The sequence below is a fragment of the Ursus maritimus genome, unplaced genomic scaffold (assembly GCF_017311325.1).
Source record: "Ursus maritimus isolate PB19 unplaced genomic scaffold, ASM1731132v1 scaffold_9, whole genome shotgun sequence".
In the NCBI taxonomy this organism is placed as follows: Eukaryota; Metazoa; Chordata; class Mammalia; order Carnivora; family Ursidae; genus Ursus; species Ursus maritimus.
In genome coordinates, this window is record NW_024427107.1 from 44,179,950 (window position 1) to 44,198,670 (window position 18,721).

At 35.1% G+C, this 18,721-nt stretch overlaps 1 protein-coding gene across 1 annotated transcript in view; it reads left to right on the top strand.

Moving 5' to 3' along the window:
* Nucleotides 1–18,721, top strand: part of VPS13B (vacuolar protein sorting 13 homolog B) — a 759,954-nt gene that overhangs the window by 235,698 nt on the left and 505,535 nt on the right. Inside the window, exons 18-19 of the mRNA XM_040625596.1 lie at nucleotides 11,189–11,323; nucleotides 12,084–12,257. Of these exons, the coding sequence (XP_040481530.1) occupies nucleotides 11,189–11,323; nucleotides 12,084–12,257 (309 nt within the window). The remainder of the gene's footprint in view (nucleotides 1–11,188; nucleotides 11,324–12,083; nucleotides 12,258–18,721) is intronic.

An 18,721-nucleotide genomic window follows, 5' to 3' on the forward strand; every position in this document is an offset into this window, starting at 1 on the left:
ATCTATAGTTATTCCTTTACATTTTTTTTCATCTTTCCCTGATGTCACTGACTTTACCTAATCCATACTTTTTCTGTTATAAGTACAAAAACATGATAACTGCTTCAATTAATTAAAGTTTTCTTTACCTTTTTAAAGAACACATAGTATATGAGATTACTGCTTTCTTCAAAGGCCACTTTTCTATATCTCATCACATAGTAATCTTCTTCTACAGCTAATTGTTGGCTTTTAGAACTTAAAAAAAAATAAAAAGAAAAAGAAATCTTGGAATCAAGTCTAATCACTCACTTTTTTCCTGTGAAGAAACTGAGCCACAGAGGTTTTAAATTCAGTTACACAGCTGTTTGATGGCAGAATTTGCGCTACAATAAAGATCTGGTGATTAGTATATCTTTCAGTGAACTCCCTCATTATTCCCTAACATATGTAAACTTAACTTCCCCAGTCCAAGCTTGGATTGTTTGTAACAATTTTGAAAATATGCTAGCTAACATTTATTGAATTCTTACATGCCAAATACTCTGTTGACCACTGTCCATTTATCGTTTTGGTGCTCATGATTGTTCTGTGAGGTAGCTTTGTACCTCTATTATAGGTTTATACCCACTTTATAGATAAGGAAACTGGAACAGTATGGTTCAGTTCATTTTGAGATTCATAATGTGTTTAATATTTCTGCATACCCTCTATTGTCTAACCTAAAAAGTATTTGTTGCTTCCTCGTCTATCATGGATGAAATCTTGTGGAGAAAATTCATTTATAAGCTACATTTTACTTCAGAAACATGTAGTGTATCATGACATGACTTCTCTGCTTGGCAGCATGGCATACTAGTTAACCTGAAAACCTTTCCTCAGCAAAGGTGGATTAATATATAATATGCTGGATAATATATAACACTTAAATTCTAAGTGAATTGCTGAACCTGCACAAAAAAAGAAAGGAGGAAACTGAAAACCAGAGTTGGAAGTAGGCACGCTTCATCCAAACAGGCTGTGGCAAACTCCGTTATCAGTGGGCTTGGTTTTTAATCACCAAAAGGGGGTGAGACAAGAAGGGAGGAATTGGGAAGTGATGTCCATTTCCATAAGCTTATAACTTCTGAGTAGAAAGGTGTACTGTTTCAAAAATATGCTCCACTCTTGATTTAACAAAGAAACTTCTTAATTTTGGCCTTGATGGGGAGGAGAGGAGGGTGTTTTCCCTGAGATTTTGTAAACTCAGTCCTGTCATCACTCAGATTTTAGTTTCTTGTGTGGTCTAGGAACCATCAAGACAACAAGTTAACTTAAAATATGATCCTGGTTGGACTGTTTACATCTCTGGGTATCTAGTAGTAAACACAGATATTTGCTGTGGTATATACCTTCAACTATGGTAATGTATGTGAAGAAGAAAGCTTTGTTAAATGTAAACTCAGAATCCGGAGTTACCAAGAACTTGAAAATAATCCACTAAGAGCAAGAGTTAGCAGAGACCTCCAATGACCAATTTAGATTCCTAGAATTTCAAGTAATGTAATTATTGGAAATGGTATAAAATGGTTATGTTTAAAAGTATGAAAGAAGCAAAAGATGGCATTGAAAATATGAAAGGTGCAGATATACTCAATAAAAGCTAGAGAATCTCAAAAAAGAAAAATATAGTCTTTGGAGTTCAGAAGACACTGAATGGATTAAAATGTAGATTAGACACAGCCAAAGACACTACTAGTGAACTTGAAGGTGGATATAAAGAAATTATTTGGAATGCAGCACTGAAAATAGAGCTGACAATGGGAGATACAGTTAAATACATCTGGACAGTCAGGGCATATGTCTAATAAGATTCTTGGGAGGAGAAACGGGAGAGAGGCAATATTTAGAGACCTTTTTTTTTTTTTTACTCCACAAAATTGGTGAAAGATGTGAATCTTCAGGTTTAAGAATCATAAATTCCAAACAAGAAAAATAGATCTTTGCATGGATACATTGTTGTGAAACCCTGCTGTGCTAACAACAAACATAAATATTTAAAAGCAACCCAAAGGAGAAGTAATTAATGACATGATCTGCTAACATTAATGTAAATATTTTAGTTTCTCATCCTTGGTAATGAAGATGTCAAAGATAAAGCAAATTACTTGTTTTTGAACACTATTGTACTTGAGGCACTGTGCTGAGCTATTTGAAGTTCTCTTCAGTTAGGCCCATACAGTCCAGTGAGCCTCCCTTTTCCAACCAAACTGAGTTACTAAATCTTCTTGTCAGACTATCTCCAGAAGTTGTAAGTTTCTCACTACTTAAACCAGGCTCTGCCCCCTTGCAAATAAAAAAATTTCTTTTTCTAGTTCCTTCTACCCAGAAATGTCCAAATTTCCATACCTGTAATCATAACACAGTAGAGCAATCAACATTAAGTACGTAAACTTGAAGAAGAGCAGGTTAATTCTAAATAATTCAAATTAGTTTTCCAAGAAGGTATGCATCTAAGTAGTATGACGAAGGTATGTAGGAAGGAGACTCGGATTCATAGTTTTAGAGTTAGAAGCAGATTTTATTTTGTTAATCTTTATATTAAGAATTATGTCGTAAACTTGGTGACAGAAGTGTATTGTTTTAAATTAAGGCATCTCTTTTCATCATTCTTTCAATGTAAAACTAAGTCTTGTCAAATGTTTATTTGCCACTGTTGATGTTAAAATAAGGTTAATTAGAGGAGCAGATCTGTAGACACGTGTTGGTCAGTAAATTCTTTTTGCTGGTAATTCTAGCAATATGGACAGGGAGGGATTCCTGAGATGCAAGTGAGGAGGGAACAATGAAAAGTAAGCTTTTGCTGTAGAGGGCTTTGTGTTTTGTTCCTTGTGAATATTTAAAATTCAACTCTGTCACCTAATTATCACTGGGCACTACACTTTTGAGATTGCTTTTTTTCCCCCATGCTATCTAATTGGGTATGGTTCAACAGTTTTATTTTATATTCAGTTGAAAATATCACATGATTTTTAGCCAGACATTTTGGCTTAACTCAACCCTGGAATGTCACTTCCTTTGCTTTCCCATGTTAAAAACAACAAAATCATTATCAATAACCAGAAAAAAAATGACCACTGTCTTTTAAAGGTTGCTATCTCCTGTTGGCTTATCTTATCAGAGGGAGCCATTTGCGTGCAGTGTTTGTCACCTATTGAGTCTTAGGTGTACCCAGAAAGCTAAGGTTGGTTCTGTCCTGTTCTTGCCTCCCCAGCCACTGCTGTTCACACTTCTACTTTCTTCTCAGGTGATCAGTCTTTCTCTAATTTCATTTTCCCCCTTTATTCTTCCCCTGAAAGGATAAGTGCTTACCTTTTACTATAATATCAATTATTTGAAAGCTCTTTCCCACTTTATTTTGTGTAATGTTTTTTAGTAGTTCTGCTAAAATGGCTATTGTAAAATAATAAAAATAGAATAAAAGTGCATATTGTGAAAGAATTTTCCTCTTCCCTCTTTTAGATACCTTTATTATTGGTTTACTCTCCTGTTATTTTATTATTTTTGTGTATCCAGCATGAGTCCTGGCTGCTTGAGTGTCCTGAATGACATTTCATTTTATTTTATTTAAATTAGAGTTTTACAAGGCTGGTAACAAAAAGCACAGTCCTCTGGGCCTCTTTCATCTTCAGTGCGTTTTTAGAGGCAGTCATTTTCAGCTCATTCTTAGGTGTTTACCTCTAAATTTCTTTTTTTTTTCTTTTTTTTTTTTTTTAAAGATTTTATTTATTCATTCGACAGGGATAGAGACAGCCAGCGAGAGAGGGAACACAAGCAGGGGGAGTGGGAGAGGAAGAAGCAGGCTCATAGCGGAAGAGCCTGATGTGGGGCTCGATCCCATAATGCCAGGATCACGCCCTGAGCCGAAGGCAGACGCTTAACCGCTGTGCCACCCAGGCGCCCCTACCTCTAAATTTCTAAATAAAATGCTTTTATCTACATATATTCTACTACCACAAACTTAGTGCCTTAAAATAACATAAATTTATCTTCTTACAGTTCTGTAGTTTAAATGTCTGAAATGAGGCTCATACTAAAATCAAGGTGTCAGCATAGCTATGTTCCTTTTGGAAGCTTCCCAGAATCTGTTTCCTTGCTTTTTCCACCTTCTAAAGGCCACATGCATTCATTGGCCAGTGACCTTCATCCCCCATCTTCAAAGCCAGCAACATTACTGTGACAGTGCTTCTGTCATCACGTGTCTCTCTCTGACTCTCCTTTTTTGCCCCTTCCTTTCATTTTTAAGGACTGTGGTAGTTATATTGGGTCTACCAGGATAATGCAAGATAATCTCCCTATTTCAAATCAGCTGATTAGCAAGCTTAATTCTACCTGCAACCTTAATTCTCCTTTGTCATGTGAGATAACATACAGTATTCACAAGTCTTGGGATTAGGATGTGGACATCTTTGGTGGGGGAAGGCAGGTAGCTTTATTGTGCCTACCAAAGAGGTTTTAGCTTTTAGGGCTGACACTCACCAACTGTCTCCATCTTTAGTCCTTTTTTCTCCTAAATTATCTCGGTATATTACAAGTTTTGCTTAAATTTATATTCAGTATTAATATATTATAACCATATATGGATGAAATATAATATACTACCATTAAATAATTTTTTCTTGTGCAACTTTTATTCTAGGAGTTAATAACTGCCCTATTAAAATTTGAGTAGTATTCTATGTACTTATTATTCATTCCCCAAAACTCTTATAGAAACATGTCTTCTCTCAATGGTTCTAATACATGAGTTAGTTTTAATTTTTGTAGTTATTATTCTTTTAGTGCACTTCTTTCCTGTTTCAATTTCTGTTTGTTTCTAATCCTACCATAGAGCTATCTTAGAGTTTTCTTTTACCAAATTGTCCTGGAAATTCTCTGTTCCCTTATGTTAGATCCCCCGTTTCTTGGATCACATATGTGATTCTTTCCTGATTTACTCCCTTTTCTGATTTTGGTGGAGCACGATTTTGTAGTTATCTTTCCAGGAAGGAAGTAAATTTTTTTTCAGATCTGGCATATCTGATGAATCTTTCTTTTACCTTCATACATGATTGTTAGTTTGGCTGTCTATATAGATTAGTAGGTTGGGAATAAGTTTTCTACATAATTTTAAAAGCATTGCTTTATTGTCTCCTTGTTTTCCAGTGTTGCTGTTGAGAAGTTTGACGCCATTCTAAATGTATTTGTATATTTGTATGTCATCTGTTTCTGTTTTTATGCATGTTTGTTTGTTTGTTTATTTATTTATTTATATCTCAGAAGCTCTTAGGAGCTTCTCTTTCAGGTGTTGGATTTCTATGTATATGCTTTTTCATTTGTTGTGCTGGATTTATGGTACATCGTTTTAATTAGAAACTCTTGTTCTACAGTTTGGGGAAATCTTGAATTATTTCTTTGATTATTTTTTCCATTTTATTTAATAGTCTTTTTGGAATTTTTGGTTTTTAGATATTTGATTGTTTATGCTGATTCTTTGATTTTATTGTCAGACCTCTCCCATTTTCAATCTTTTGGGATTTTATGTTTTAATATATGGTAAAGTTCCTTAACTCTATTTTCCAATTTTTCTATTTAAGGAGAATTAACATCATATTTTTAATTTCTAAGGGCTATTTTTTCTTTGAAAAAAATTTTTTAAAGATTTTATTTATTTGAGAGAGAGCGTGAGAGGGAACATGACCGGGGGTGGGGAGGCGGTGATGGGCAGAGGGAGAGGAAGAAGCAGACTCCCCTGCTGAGAAGGGAGCCTGACGCAGGGTTCCATCCCAGGACCCATGAGATCATAACCTGAGCTGAAGGCAGTTGCTTAACTGACTGAGCCACCTAGGCACCTCTCTTTGGATATTTTAACTGAATATCTTGTTTTTGTTATAGTGTCTTCTGTACTTGGAGGATAGCGATTACTATTATTATTACTAAGATTTCTGTTTTTGGCATTATTTGGTTACCCTGTTTCTTTTCTGTGTTTTTTAATCTCTACATCTTATAGTGATTGCCACATGATACCTGGTGGTCCTTCATATTTAGAATAAAATACTAAATCTGTGTGTAAGATTGGAGCTTACTGAATTGCTGGTGGCATTGTAGGGGAATTGGACACTACTTACTTTTTGTTGGGGGAGAGTCAGTTATCAGTAACTCTGGTTCCTTTTTCTTGGACTGGCCAGTTTCCACTGAGAGAAATCCTTCCATTTCCTTCCTGAAGGTTATAAGCCTGTCACTCAGAGTTCTTAGAGAGTAAGGAAAAGAAGATTTCATCATCTAGTATATAAATTCCATATAGATTTTTAGACAATCTCCTGTTTTTAACATGCACCCTTTTCTTTGGTTGTATCCCATAGTCCAAAATCCTTTTAACCTCTCTATAGTGAACACTTAGTCTTTTGCCAGCATGAGTGTGGGGAAGTTGCATGGCTCTCTGGATAGAGGGAAGGGATCTGTGGCCGTTCGATAGACTTTCAGTCTCTCATCTTTTTAGCTTCATCTGCGTTCCTGCCCACTGAACTGCCTGGCTTCTGTAATTTTTAATTTTTCAAGGCTTACTACAGATCAACTTGTTTCTTAATAGAATAGAGAAAAGTACCTGTGGGAAATTTAACAAAGTTATCTCATTTCTACTTGTTCATCAAATATTCCTCTTTCAAAATTTTGATGATAGCTCTTGCCTCCTTGAGAGTTGCTTATTCAGCTATTATCTTTTCATTTTCATTTCTCTGTGGGATTAAGGCCCTAAAAATTTTTAACAATCTTTTAGTGGTGGTAAATAGAACACAGGTAAAACCTACATGGAGTTTGACTCCTTAATCTTTTACTTTTACACGTGCAGCTATGCAGGTCATTCTCATTAGTACATCTTTTAATAATTACAAGAGTGATCATAAGCTGATTATTGAACACTGGAGAGTTGACACTGAAGCTTAAGGTCTCAGGGAGGATGGAAGAATTATGACAGGCAAGAAAGTTGGTGGAAAAAGAATCAGAGTTAATGGTGTATCACAGGACTAAGAATATGTGTTAGGAGTTGATATTTTCCAGAAAAGTACTACAAGGAGAAGAAATAACTGCATTATTTTGTATTAAATTCCATTATAAAAATTCAGTGTTTTTAGATTATTTCATTGATAGTGTGTACAATGTAAAATTATAATTCAGTTGCAGTGTCTTAGAAGTTCCTTCTTCTAGTGGAGTATGACTGCAGCATCTGAGTAAATGTATGTGAGTGCTTTGTAAAGGGAGTATTTCAAATACTGTCATTATCTTTGTGATTGTCCTGTTGACTCATGTCAGCTGACTGTACATCTTACCAAAATATTGCACCTCTTCTCTAAATTAAGTTCTGTGTAAAGTTGAGCTGTTTTCTCATTTAAGTACCTTGAACAGTAACTACAATATTTTGGCCTCTTCCTGTAACAGTAATAAATAGTGGCATGCCTTAAGCTACCTAATTACTTAGCTGTGTAATTAATGCTGCCTCTATCCAAAGCCATGCTTTTTTGTTTGAGAGCTTTTGCTCTTTTTTTTTTTTTTTTTTAAAGATTTTATTTATTTCTTCGACAGAGATAGAGACAGCCAGGGAGAGAGGGAACACAAGCAGGGGGAGTGGGAGAGGAATAAGCAGGCTCATAGCAGAGGAGCCTGATGTGGGGCTCGATCCCATAACACCGGGATCACGCCCTGAGCCGAAGGCAGACGCTTAACTGCTGTGCCACCCAGGCGCCCCAGAGCTTTTGCTCTTTTAGTTTCACCATGTGGCAGGAGATTTCCTTTCACACTTTCAGGAAGCAGCATTCATGTAGGACACAATATGAATGGTGCTCTGAATTATGTAATGCCAAGACTGTACTGCTTTCTGCTTTCCTAGTGCTTACATTTGGGCATCTTACAAATTTTGGTTTGAAGGTGGAATGGAAAGAAACTAAGATTATTTTTCGTTCAGGCTTTTTTTAAAAAACGGGGGGCGGGGGCGTGGCTGGCTCAGTCCATAGAGCCTGTGACTGTTGATCTCAGGGTCTTGAGTTCGTGCCCCACATTGCGTGTAGAGATTACTTAAATAAATAAATAAACGTAAAAAAATTTTAAAAAGCACTTTTTAATTTTTTTTAAAGAATGCGTTCAGGTTCACAGTAAAATTGAGGGGAAGTTAGTTCCCATATATGCCCTACCCACAAATGCAAAGCCTCCCCCAGTATCAGCATCTCCCAGCAGAGTGGTACTTTTGTTACAACGGATCAACATACACTCATATGTCATAATCACCCCAAAGTCCATAGGTTAAGTTAACAAGATTTTTTTTTTACTAGCAACTTTTCTCCATTGTTGGAGTCCATCAGGAGATGTCTATAATTGATTATTATTATTTTTTAAATCTCAGCTTATGGCACTTAAACAGATTTCTTTCTAAAAAAGCCTTTATTGAGAAACTATGCATAATGATGTTTTAGTTATTTTTAAAAAAGATTTTATTTGAGAGAAAGGGACGCAAAGATAGTGACAGAGAACACAAGCAGGGAGGAGAGGGAGAAGCAGGCTGCTCACTGAGCAGGCAGCCTGATGTGGGGCTGGATCCCAGGACCCTCGGATCATGACCTGAGCCAAAGGCAGATGCTTAACTGAATGAGCCACCCAGGCGCCCCGATGTTTTAGTTATTAAAACAAGTTTTAAAATACTTGAGAAAAGTAATCATAAAAATGTAAACTATGTGATAGGTAAAAACAAGATACTTTATATGTATATGAAATTCTTACCAGAAGAGGTTCCAGGCAACTGTTTCTGATAAAAGTATTATATACAACATGCATTGGATATTAACAAAGACCTATCATTTGTCAGGGCACTTGGCTCACTCAGCCAGACGAGCATGCCACTCTTGATCTAGGGTGGTGAGCTCGAGCCCCACGTAGGGTGTAGAGATTACTTACATAAATAAACATAAAAAAAAAGACCTACCATTTGTGATTCAAGATAGAGTCTTAAATGTTGTAAACTGTACAAGAAGCAGTGTTATAAAATAATTTAAAAACAAAGCCATTTTGGGCTATTCATATTCTTTTGCATTTCTATCTACCAGAAATGAATTCAGTTCTTGTCATTATGAACACCATCAGCAACCCATAAAAGAATTGTTCAGTAGCTCTTGTCTGCTGACCACTATCTAGTTTTTATTTATGTTTTGAAAAATTGGCAGAGAATGAAAGTCTCACTGGGGCTTGAGGGCTGGGGAGGTATCATTTCATTTTGTATTCTTCTTATCATCTAACATAGTGATTAGAGCAGGGTAAATTAGTCACTGACTATAACTTCTCACAACTGCAGTAGATGTTAAATATGTACGGTTGCTCAGCTTCCTTTCCTGTAAGGAGAAATGTGATCCGGTCTTGTCACGTTCTGACTTGAAACTTGGCAACACCCTACTTCTCTAAGTCTTGGTTTTCCCATATGTAAAATGGAATAGTAATGGTCACTTTGGGGTTTTGCTTTGTTTTAGAGATCAATAAATAAAATAACGAACTAGACCTAGGGATTGGCAGTAAGTGCTCACTGAAAGTTAAGTGCTATGATAACTCGTATTACTGTTACAACTGTTACTACTATGACTATGTTTATATAAATATTGTCATCATTTAATTCCCTGAGATACTGCTTTAGATTTTTGAATCATGGATTTTGAGGATCTGAAAAAAATCCAATATCACCATAGAAAATTGTACAAATACACAACATTTTAGACTCTTGCTCTGGGGATGATAGGTTCCACTTCAAATGGAAACAACAGAAGTGGTGAATATTGGAAAATAGCAGCCGATCGATGCACGTTTATGTAATGACCACATAGAAATTAGTAAATTAGTAGGCCCTTCTGAGGTGTTAGTATGTGAGAGGGTGTTTCTTAAAATGATGTTTTTTAATCATTTGCAAATCACATAGTCTGTTGGTTAAATTGCAGATTCCTGGGCCACATCTCAGGAAGATACTTGGAGGATTATGGGGCTTCTTGAACATACTAAAATTGAGATGGAAGATTTCAGAGTAATGTTTAACATATCTGTCATAGAAAGTTTATGGTTTTCTTAATCATACATGTTCTTAGAGTTTCAGATATAAATAATAGTATATATTTGATCAAAATGTGGAATGTGGAAAAAAGGGAAATTATGTTGGTGGATGTTGGTGAATATAGGCAAAATGAATGGTAAAGTCTTCTCTATCAAATTGTATTAAACAACCTAGTTCTTTTACTACTGTAAGACTTTGAGCAAAATTTAACTAAATTCCTGCAATCCAATGTATTTTAATCTGAAAATGAGGATAATAAACATTTTTATTACAGCCCTGTTGAGAGGATTGAATGAGATAACATGTGTAACACAGAATAAGTCCTCAGTAAACATTAGTTGATAAGAGTTCTTCATCATTATCATTTTAGTGGTTTGCAGTATTGTCATTCTTAAGGTTCCCCTGCCTGTTTAATTCTCACCTACTGTTCAGGGCCAAAATGAGTTTCTCCATTCTGAAGTAAGTTTTCCCTACCATTTATTTCATGGTAATTATTATAATAATAATTCTGTGCTTCAATGTCCTTCAGCAAGTAGCATATAGTAGAGATGTTAGTATCTACTTTTTTGTTAATTGATATAGAATACCATTGATTTCTTTTATCTGCACATAGTATTTTAATTTTGCTTATAAGTATTGTATTTTAACTTAGGAATTGTCTTATTTATCTCTGCTTATTTTACCTGACGAAGATATTTTGGGGAGTCTGTTTATTTAGAAAGTTTCCGGTTTAAATGTCCCTGTCTAAATGAAACTCAATTTATAAGTTAAATTTGTTTCATTCAAAAATAAATATCTCACTCTGTCTTTCAAAACTGATTTTTAAAGTTTTCCTGTTTTTTAAACAAATATTTGTTTTAAAATATTTACTTCTATTTCTTGAGCTTGACTAATCCAAAGCTGACTGCATAAGTGTAGTTATGAGAGTTCAGACTATTTATTTTAAAATTGCATCCTTTCACCTCCTAAATGCTAAACTATGAAACCTAACACAAATACTGTAAGAACATCTGAGGCAGATAATTAAAGTATAATTAAGTTTAAATGCCTTGGTGAAGGAGTATAAAAATTATTTAAATTCAATCGGCTAGTACATTTGCAGTTTTCTTTTATTAGGTGTGAAATCTAAGAATCCCCTGCCAACTCTTGAGGGCTCAATCCAGAATGTTGAATTGAAGTACTGCAGCACATCATTGGTCAAATGTGCCTCTGGGACCATGGGATCAATAAAAATTTGTGCCAAAGCCCCAGGTATGTGCAGCTGGACCGTGTAAAACTTTATTGCCTGTATAGGAGAATTGGCCTTGCATTTTACAAGGAGCGTTACTGAAACAAGAATTTGCTCATTGTTCCTATGAATCAGAGGTTTTAAATTTTTTTATTTTTACTTTAAAATTTTTTAAATTGTGCCAGGATGATACTTTAATAAATTAATTTTTATTTAAGGAAAAAAAACTGCATAGTTATAAGAATGGTTATGAGGGAGAACAATTAAAAGTTTACTCTTTTACTTTTGGGGGAAATAGGAAGTATAGATCTATGTATGACACTTAAAAATTAAATTAAAATGTTGTTAGTATAATAAACAGATAACACAACTGTTTTTCGATTTTTGTAATTGACTCCACTTTCCTGCCAATACTTTATTTCATACTATTTTCCATAAACACTTGTAATTTAAGTTTCTTCAGTGCAACCTAAATTTCTAGGTAAGTTTAAAGAGGTACAAGATTTTGTTGAATATTTAGAATATAGTATGTTCAAATTCTTTCCTTTTACAATCTCATCTGAACATGTTCTGCATTCATTAGCTAAATATTAAGACTTAGTTTGTTAAGAGTTAAAAGTGCTTTTAACTTTATCAGTTATACTTTTTAAAATATAAATGTACAGCTAAAATGACCAAATATAACTGAAGTGTTATATTATGATAATATATTTTAAGATCAGGCATCCTCAAGCTACTCCTATATTTTTTTATAAGAATTTTTTCATTAATGTTTCTCTTCAGGTGACAGTGGAAAAGAGAAGTTGATTCCATTGCTTCAGGGTCCTTCTGACACTAAAGACCTTCATAGCAGCAAGTGGCTCAATGAGAGTAGAAAGCCAGAATCTCTCTTAGCTCCAGATTTGATAGCCTTCACAGTCCAAGTTCCACAGTATATGGACTACTGCCATAATTCCGGTGAGTACAAATTTATCATTATTCACTTATTTTGCATTTTATTTTCCAGTAAGCCTTTTAAAAAGGACTTTTTTTTAAAAAACCAATTTGTGTCCATTGGGATACTCTCTACACTTGTGCACTTTGAAATTTCAAGTGAAATGTTTCTGTATCATTTTTTGATATCATTTTGTTTATAAACAAAAATGATTTTATTTTTTATGAGATAATTCAGTTGTCAGTATAACAATCTTAGATTCACATCTTCTAAATCCAACTGAGTTTTAAAACCTACCATATCATGTAATAGGTAGAAAGTAGCCAAAGAAATTTAAAACATTGGAAAGAGCAAATATTTTTCCTTGGGATAGTAGCACTTTGTGACCCATCATTTGCCATTTTAAAATTGGGTATTTGAGCCTTCTCTAGTTTTGCAGAAAGGAAGAAATGCTGATAGTGAAACCAAGAAAAAAAAATCCTATTTCTTAGAGTTATTTTTCTAGTAGCATTTTGCCTAGAATCTATTTCATTTTATTTAACACCATAATAGCAAAGCCACACCTCTTGTGTTGAGAGGAGATACCAGAAGGATCAATAAAGACTGGGGTAAAAGAAGATATGGTTATATCAGCCATTAGTTCGATTAGTCACTATATGGTTAGTAAAGGCAAAGTGGTAAAAGAGTCTAGAAATAAGATTGCTGTATACAGATTTCTTAAAAGGGTGAGGGGTGCCAGTTTTTTTAAAGAATTAAATGGCTAGTAGGGAAGTGCTTTCAAATAACTACCTAAGAGTAGAGCTTTCTTAATATTTAACAAGTATTATAACTTACAGAAAATGTTAAGCATCACTGCACTAAGTTCAAAGGGGGAAACCATGAAAAGATTTGTAATTAATGGACCAGACAGAGAGTACATGGAGGTGAATATTTGAAGCAGTGCACAAGGACATGAAAAATATTTGAAAAATGAATTTGGTACAGTAGCATTTGCAGCTGAATGGCATGCACGTCAGAAACTAGGAATTAGTATTTGAAACGTGAGCCTGAGGATCCTCTGTCAGCATGGTTCTAAAGACATTACTCCTCCAAAAAAAGTTTAGTCTGGTGAGAATTGGTATGGAACCCAAAGGAAAAACATGAGGATGAGGCCAAACCCAAACTAAGACTGTGCATATGGATAAAAGATTTTATCTATCTTTTAAGGCAGGGACTGGTAAACATTTTAATAAAGAGCCAGATAACTAATATTTTAGGCTTTGTGGGCCATATTGTCTCACTGTTAGCTCTTGAGTTCTGCTATTATAGCACAAAAATAGCTGTAGGGTAAAATGCAAGTGAATGGATAGGACTGTATATCAATAAAACCTTATTCACAAAAACAAGGGATGGGCCAGATTTAGTGTATGTCATTTACTTATGTTTTAGGGAGAAGGTATTGGTGGTTAAATTACATCATTCTTTTTAAAATGCCTATTTAATCGTGTTCCTTAAATATGGTGTTTGGTAACCTTCTTTATATAATTTTCCATATAGTAGTTTTTTTTTTTAAGATATTTATTTATTTATTCATTCATTCATTCATTCATTCATTCATTTGACAGGTTGGGGGGGTGGAGGAGAAACAGAGGGAGAGGGAGAGACAGAATCTCAAGTAGACGCCACACTGAGGGCGGAGCTCAATGCAGGGCTTGATCTCACAGTCCTGAGATAATGACCTGAGTTGAAATCAAGACTCGGGTGCTTAATGGACTGAGCCATTGAGGCACCCCTCCATTTGATAGTTTTTGATAGGTTTTGTTTTCAAATCGTCACATCATCCAAATGATATTAAAATGATCAGACTATCCAGTTAGAATTTTGATACCTAAGAAGGGACTAAGCTTATTTGAATCTACCACATATTAAAGTTGGACAGGGTCTCTCCACTTTTTGTTCTGCCACATACACAGAATTAATCAGTCGAGTTTATAATCTGATCTTTCTCATAACAATATTTTATATTATTTTTTGTGATTTAAATGCATTTCTAAGGTCACAAAAATATATTTGCATTTCCAACCTTTTATATAGGCCTAAAAGTAAACTACTATTAAAAAATTAATGATATTTTTAGGGTAAAGTTTTACATTTTTTCTTGCTGTGAGAGAATTTACCTAATTTTCAATATCACTGTTACGTTTAGTAATATGTTTTTGGATTTGTGTGTAAAATTTTAATGTGATTATGTATTTGATACTTTGAAATTATTTCTTTGGGTATGTTTTAATCCTAAAGTGAAATATGTTTTTACTTAAACTACATTCACATACTTAATTTAGGGCACTTTTAAATTTAAGTTTTCGGTCCACCTTGGAACTGCCACCCACATTCACGGCTTAGGTATTTATGATATGGTTATGAGAAGGCTTTTAAGTATTATTTTTTAAAGCCAGTTTTAAAATAATATTGATTAATCTTATGTTCTTGTAACAAGATTTAAATTGAGGATGTATATGTGTATCTGTGTATGTATAATTCAGGAGTAGACAAATCATAAGTAAATAAATTTTAAATGAAGAAATAATTTATTAACAACTCTTTAAGACTTTATTGAAATATCACCCTTTCAGCAAGTACTTACATTGCCATTGCATACAAAATTTTTTTCTCTCTTAAAAACAAGTGCATGCACACACACATTGACACATACTTGTTGTTTTTCTACTCTTTACTTTTTCTTAGTACTTATCACAGTTTTACTGTAACATGTATATTGCTGATTTATCTTGTTGATTTTTGGTCCTGCTCTTAGAATTTATGCTTCATTTAAGCAGGAATTTTTGTCTGTTTTGATTACAACTGTATTCCTAGTGTCTAGAACAATATTCTGTATACCGTTGGCAGTCAACAAGTATTGAGTGAATGAATGAATGAATAAGTAAGCAATGATTACATTTACTTTTTTGTTTTGTTTTGTTTTTTGGTTTTTGAGGTTGGAGCAGCTAAGGGAAATGATACAGAGTCAGAAGTCATTCCTAATGTTTATTAAAAAAAGATTCTGGGTAGTTAAATCCTTCTAGTTGAACAGTTAAAGGGAAGCACAAGTAATCCTTGCCGTCTGTTTCACAAACAGATGTCCAGGTGAGGTTGTTAATGTACTTTCCCCATGGGTTTATAGAATTTGAATGAGAAGTATTTGCATATACAGTAATAAGTGATCAGCCAAGTGATGTGAGACCAATTGTGTGTTTTAGTGGTGTCTGGTGATCATTCTAAATGGCTTCTGACTATCAAGTGTGGAAGACAACTGCCTTCGTGCATACGCTCCCAAATTGAAAGTGGGGGATTAAAACTAGGGGCCAGAAAATGTTTTGAACGTATTGTAGAAGTCAGGAAGTAAGTTTTGAGAGTAGGTTAGTTAGGATAAAGTGGCAGAGTTTTATTTTTTATTTGTATTTTTTTTAGTTATCTCTATACCCAACGCAGGGGTCGAACTTAAGACCTGGGCATAAGACTCATGCTCTTCCAACTGAGCCAGCGAAGCACCCTGAGGCAGAGTTTTTTCATTCTGATTTCAGAATATGAGGGAATGGACAGCTTTATTAATGGGAATTAGCTATTAATATGACTGAAAGAAATATTAATGCCATTAGAAAAACTCATTATAAAAATACTTTACTATTTAAAAGATTCAATTTCATGTAAATTCTTTTATTTGTTTACCGAACAAGACTGTTTCTGGCATAGCAAATGTTATTTGTTTTTTACAAAGGAGGACCTAGAGGCCTAGAAGTTGTCTAGTGCTGAGCAAGTCAGACTCTGAACTTCACCTGGGGCTTCTAACTATATAACATTTTCCCACTGAGCTGTTTATCATTTTGTCTTTTCACCTTAGGGTGCATATTACTAAACATTGCAGACCCTAGCCCTTAAAAGTCCTTAAATTTGAGGAGCTCCTTCTTTACTTCATATGAAGCAAGCACTGTCAAAAGAGCCTTACTTTCAGCACACCTGCGTGGCTCAGTCGCTTGAGCCACCGAATCTCGGTTTCTGCTCAGGGCATGATCTCATGGGTCATGAGATCAAGCTCCAGGTTGGCTCTGGGCTCAGCCGGGAGATTTTTCTCTCTCCCTCTGCCCCTCCCCGACTCCTGCACTCATGCATGCGCGCGTGACACCTCTCTCTCTCTCTCTCTCTCTCTCTCTCAGAATAAATGAATAAATGTTAAAAAAAAAAAAAAGCCACAGCATTGCTTTGTTTTTGAAGCCTCAGCAAGTCCCTTTGCATCTCCCCCCCCCTTCCCATTGCATTCTGTACTTGACTGACTCTGATTGCAGTGAAGTACCTGAAGGCTTTTGTGGGAGCCCAGTGTGCCAGCCCACATTCTGTATTCATTGTTACTATTCATGGGAACCACTTAATGACACTTCTATTTCTTTGTTTTTTTTTTTTTTTAAGATTTATTTAGAGAGATCATGCGAGTAGTGTGGGGGGAGGGGCAGAAGGAGAAGAAGAGAATCTCCAGCAGACTCATCACTGAACACAGAACCCCATGTGGTGCTCAGTCCCAGGATCCTAGATCATGACCTGAGCTGAAATCAAGAGTTGGTTGCTTAACCAGCTGAGCCACCCAGGCACCCTATGACGCTTCTATATTTTACATTCGTGTAGATATTAGGAATCAAATAAGAGAAATAAGATGCTTCTTTGGCTCTTTCAGAGGTAGAAGCACTTGTTGACTATAATTGTTGTATGTAAAATATTTTAAGATGGGTTCTAAATATGTTTTCCCTTTTAAATATAGACTGGCTCTTCTTTGTATGCTATATATTACCTGTGGTTTATAGCAGGTTCTGCTTGTTAAAAAGTTCTGAGTCCTTGTTAATCTATATATTAATGTCTAAATAAATTTTGAGGTATCTGCTATTTAAGAATATAAAATGATTACAAAGTGCAATTTAAATTTAGAATCAAAGGAACTTAGTGGTCTTCCATCTCAATTTCTAAGCCAATGTTAGGACTTTTTAAAATGTGTTCCCTTCTCTCTGCGTGCTCTAGATCTCTTGGCCTTCTTTCAGTTTCCCACTGGTAATTATGCTTTTGCATATGCTGTTTTTCCTGTGTGGGATTCTCACAATTACCCTTACCTTTTCACCTTATACCTGTTTAATTCCAGCTCTGTCTTAAGATCATAGCTCAACTACTACCTCTTTAAGGAAGCCTTCCCTGATATTCTTTACCCTACTCCCCACTACCCAATTCGATTAAGTAGCTCTGTTACATTGATTTTTATACTTCACTGTACTTTGATAGCACTTAATGACAGTATGTATTTAGATAGGTGGGTGATTTGAATGCTGTCTGTCTTTACCACTTGACAGTGAGTTGCGTGAGGGCAGAATTAGTTACTGGTTGCTTATCATTTTATCTCCAGGACTTAACATTGCCCGACACATAGGGAATGCTTTGAGAAATCATTTGTTGAATGAATGAAGAGATAAACATTTATGACAGGTGGTCATGGGTATGAACATATTTGATAAGTTAGTAAGTCATTAATAAATGTTAATAGCCTTCCCCTTTCTCTCCTTATGCTTCTCCCTCCTCTTTCTTCTATGTACATATCTGTTGCTGGAGAGAATATCTACCAGCAGGTCTAATTACTATTAGATCCTCTGTTTGTTGAACAGTAACTTCCATTTCTTGGTTTGGTTTTAGTTTTATAAATGACATGAAATAATATATCAGCCTTAAATATACCTGACAGAACTTATTATCTTATTTTTCTTATTTCCTTCTTTCATTATACATCATCTTTAGTCTTTGGAATTTACATACGATCATATCCTTTCTGTTGAAACCTTAGTCTTTCTTGGCCACCAGGTGTTAAGAGAGGAGTTTCTGTAGGTCTTTTGAGTTTTTGCGTTTCTTGTGAATGGTGGCACTGATTGCCCTTTGTTCTGGACTATCTATTCAAGGATGTTTGTATGGTCAACTGCCTTGGAAGATAGATTTAGTGTCCCTCTGGAGCCAATGGAAGGTATGTTAACTTCCCATTGAAAAAGATTTGGTTCTTCAACTCAGGGTTCATCTCTTATCCTGCATCGCTCTGCGTGTGCAGACATCCATCCGGATACATCTTTGTCATCACCTCTGTGAAACTTGGGGGCAAAGGGAACTGAGGCAAATGTGTTGATAGTCATGCTGTTTGCTGTGCCATGAGTAATAAAGTCCTTTGTCTCTGACTCTGGAGTCTCCTGTCTTCTACATCATTTATAGCTGTGGTAGGGTAAAATTTTAGGCTCACAATTTTTGACACCAGAACAATGTAGTTTCTTGGTTCTCCTTGCTGAACTGTCTGCATGTCTCTCCTCAACCATGGTAGGTCCCTCCTTATCTCCAACACCCCCAGTGGATATCTGAAACTGCAGATAGTATTAAATCCTACATATACTATGTGTTTACCTATGCATACATATATAATAAAGTTCGAGTTCTAAATTAG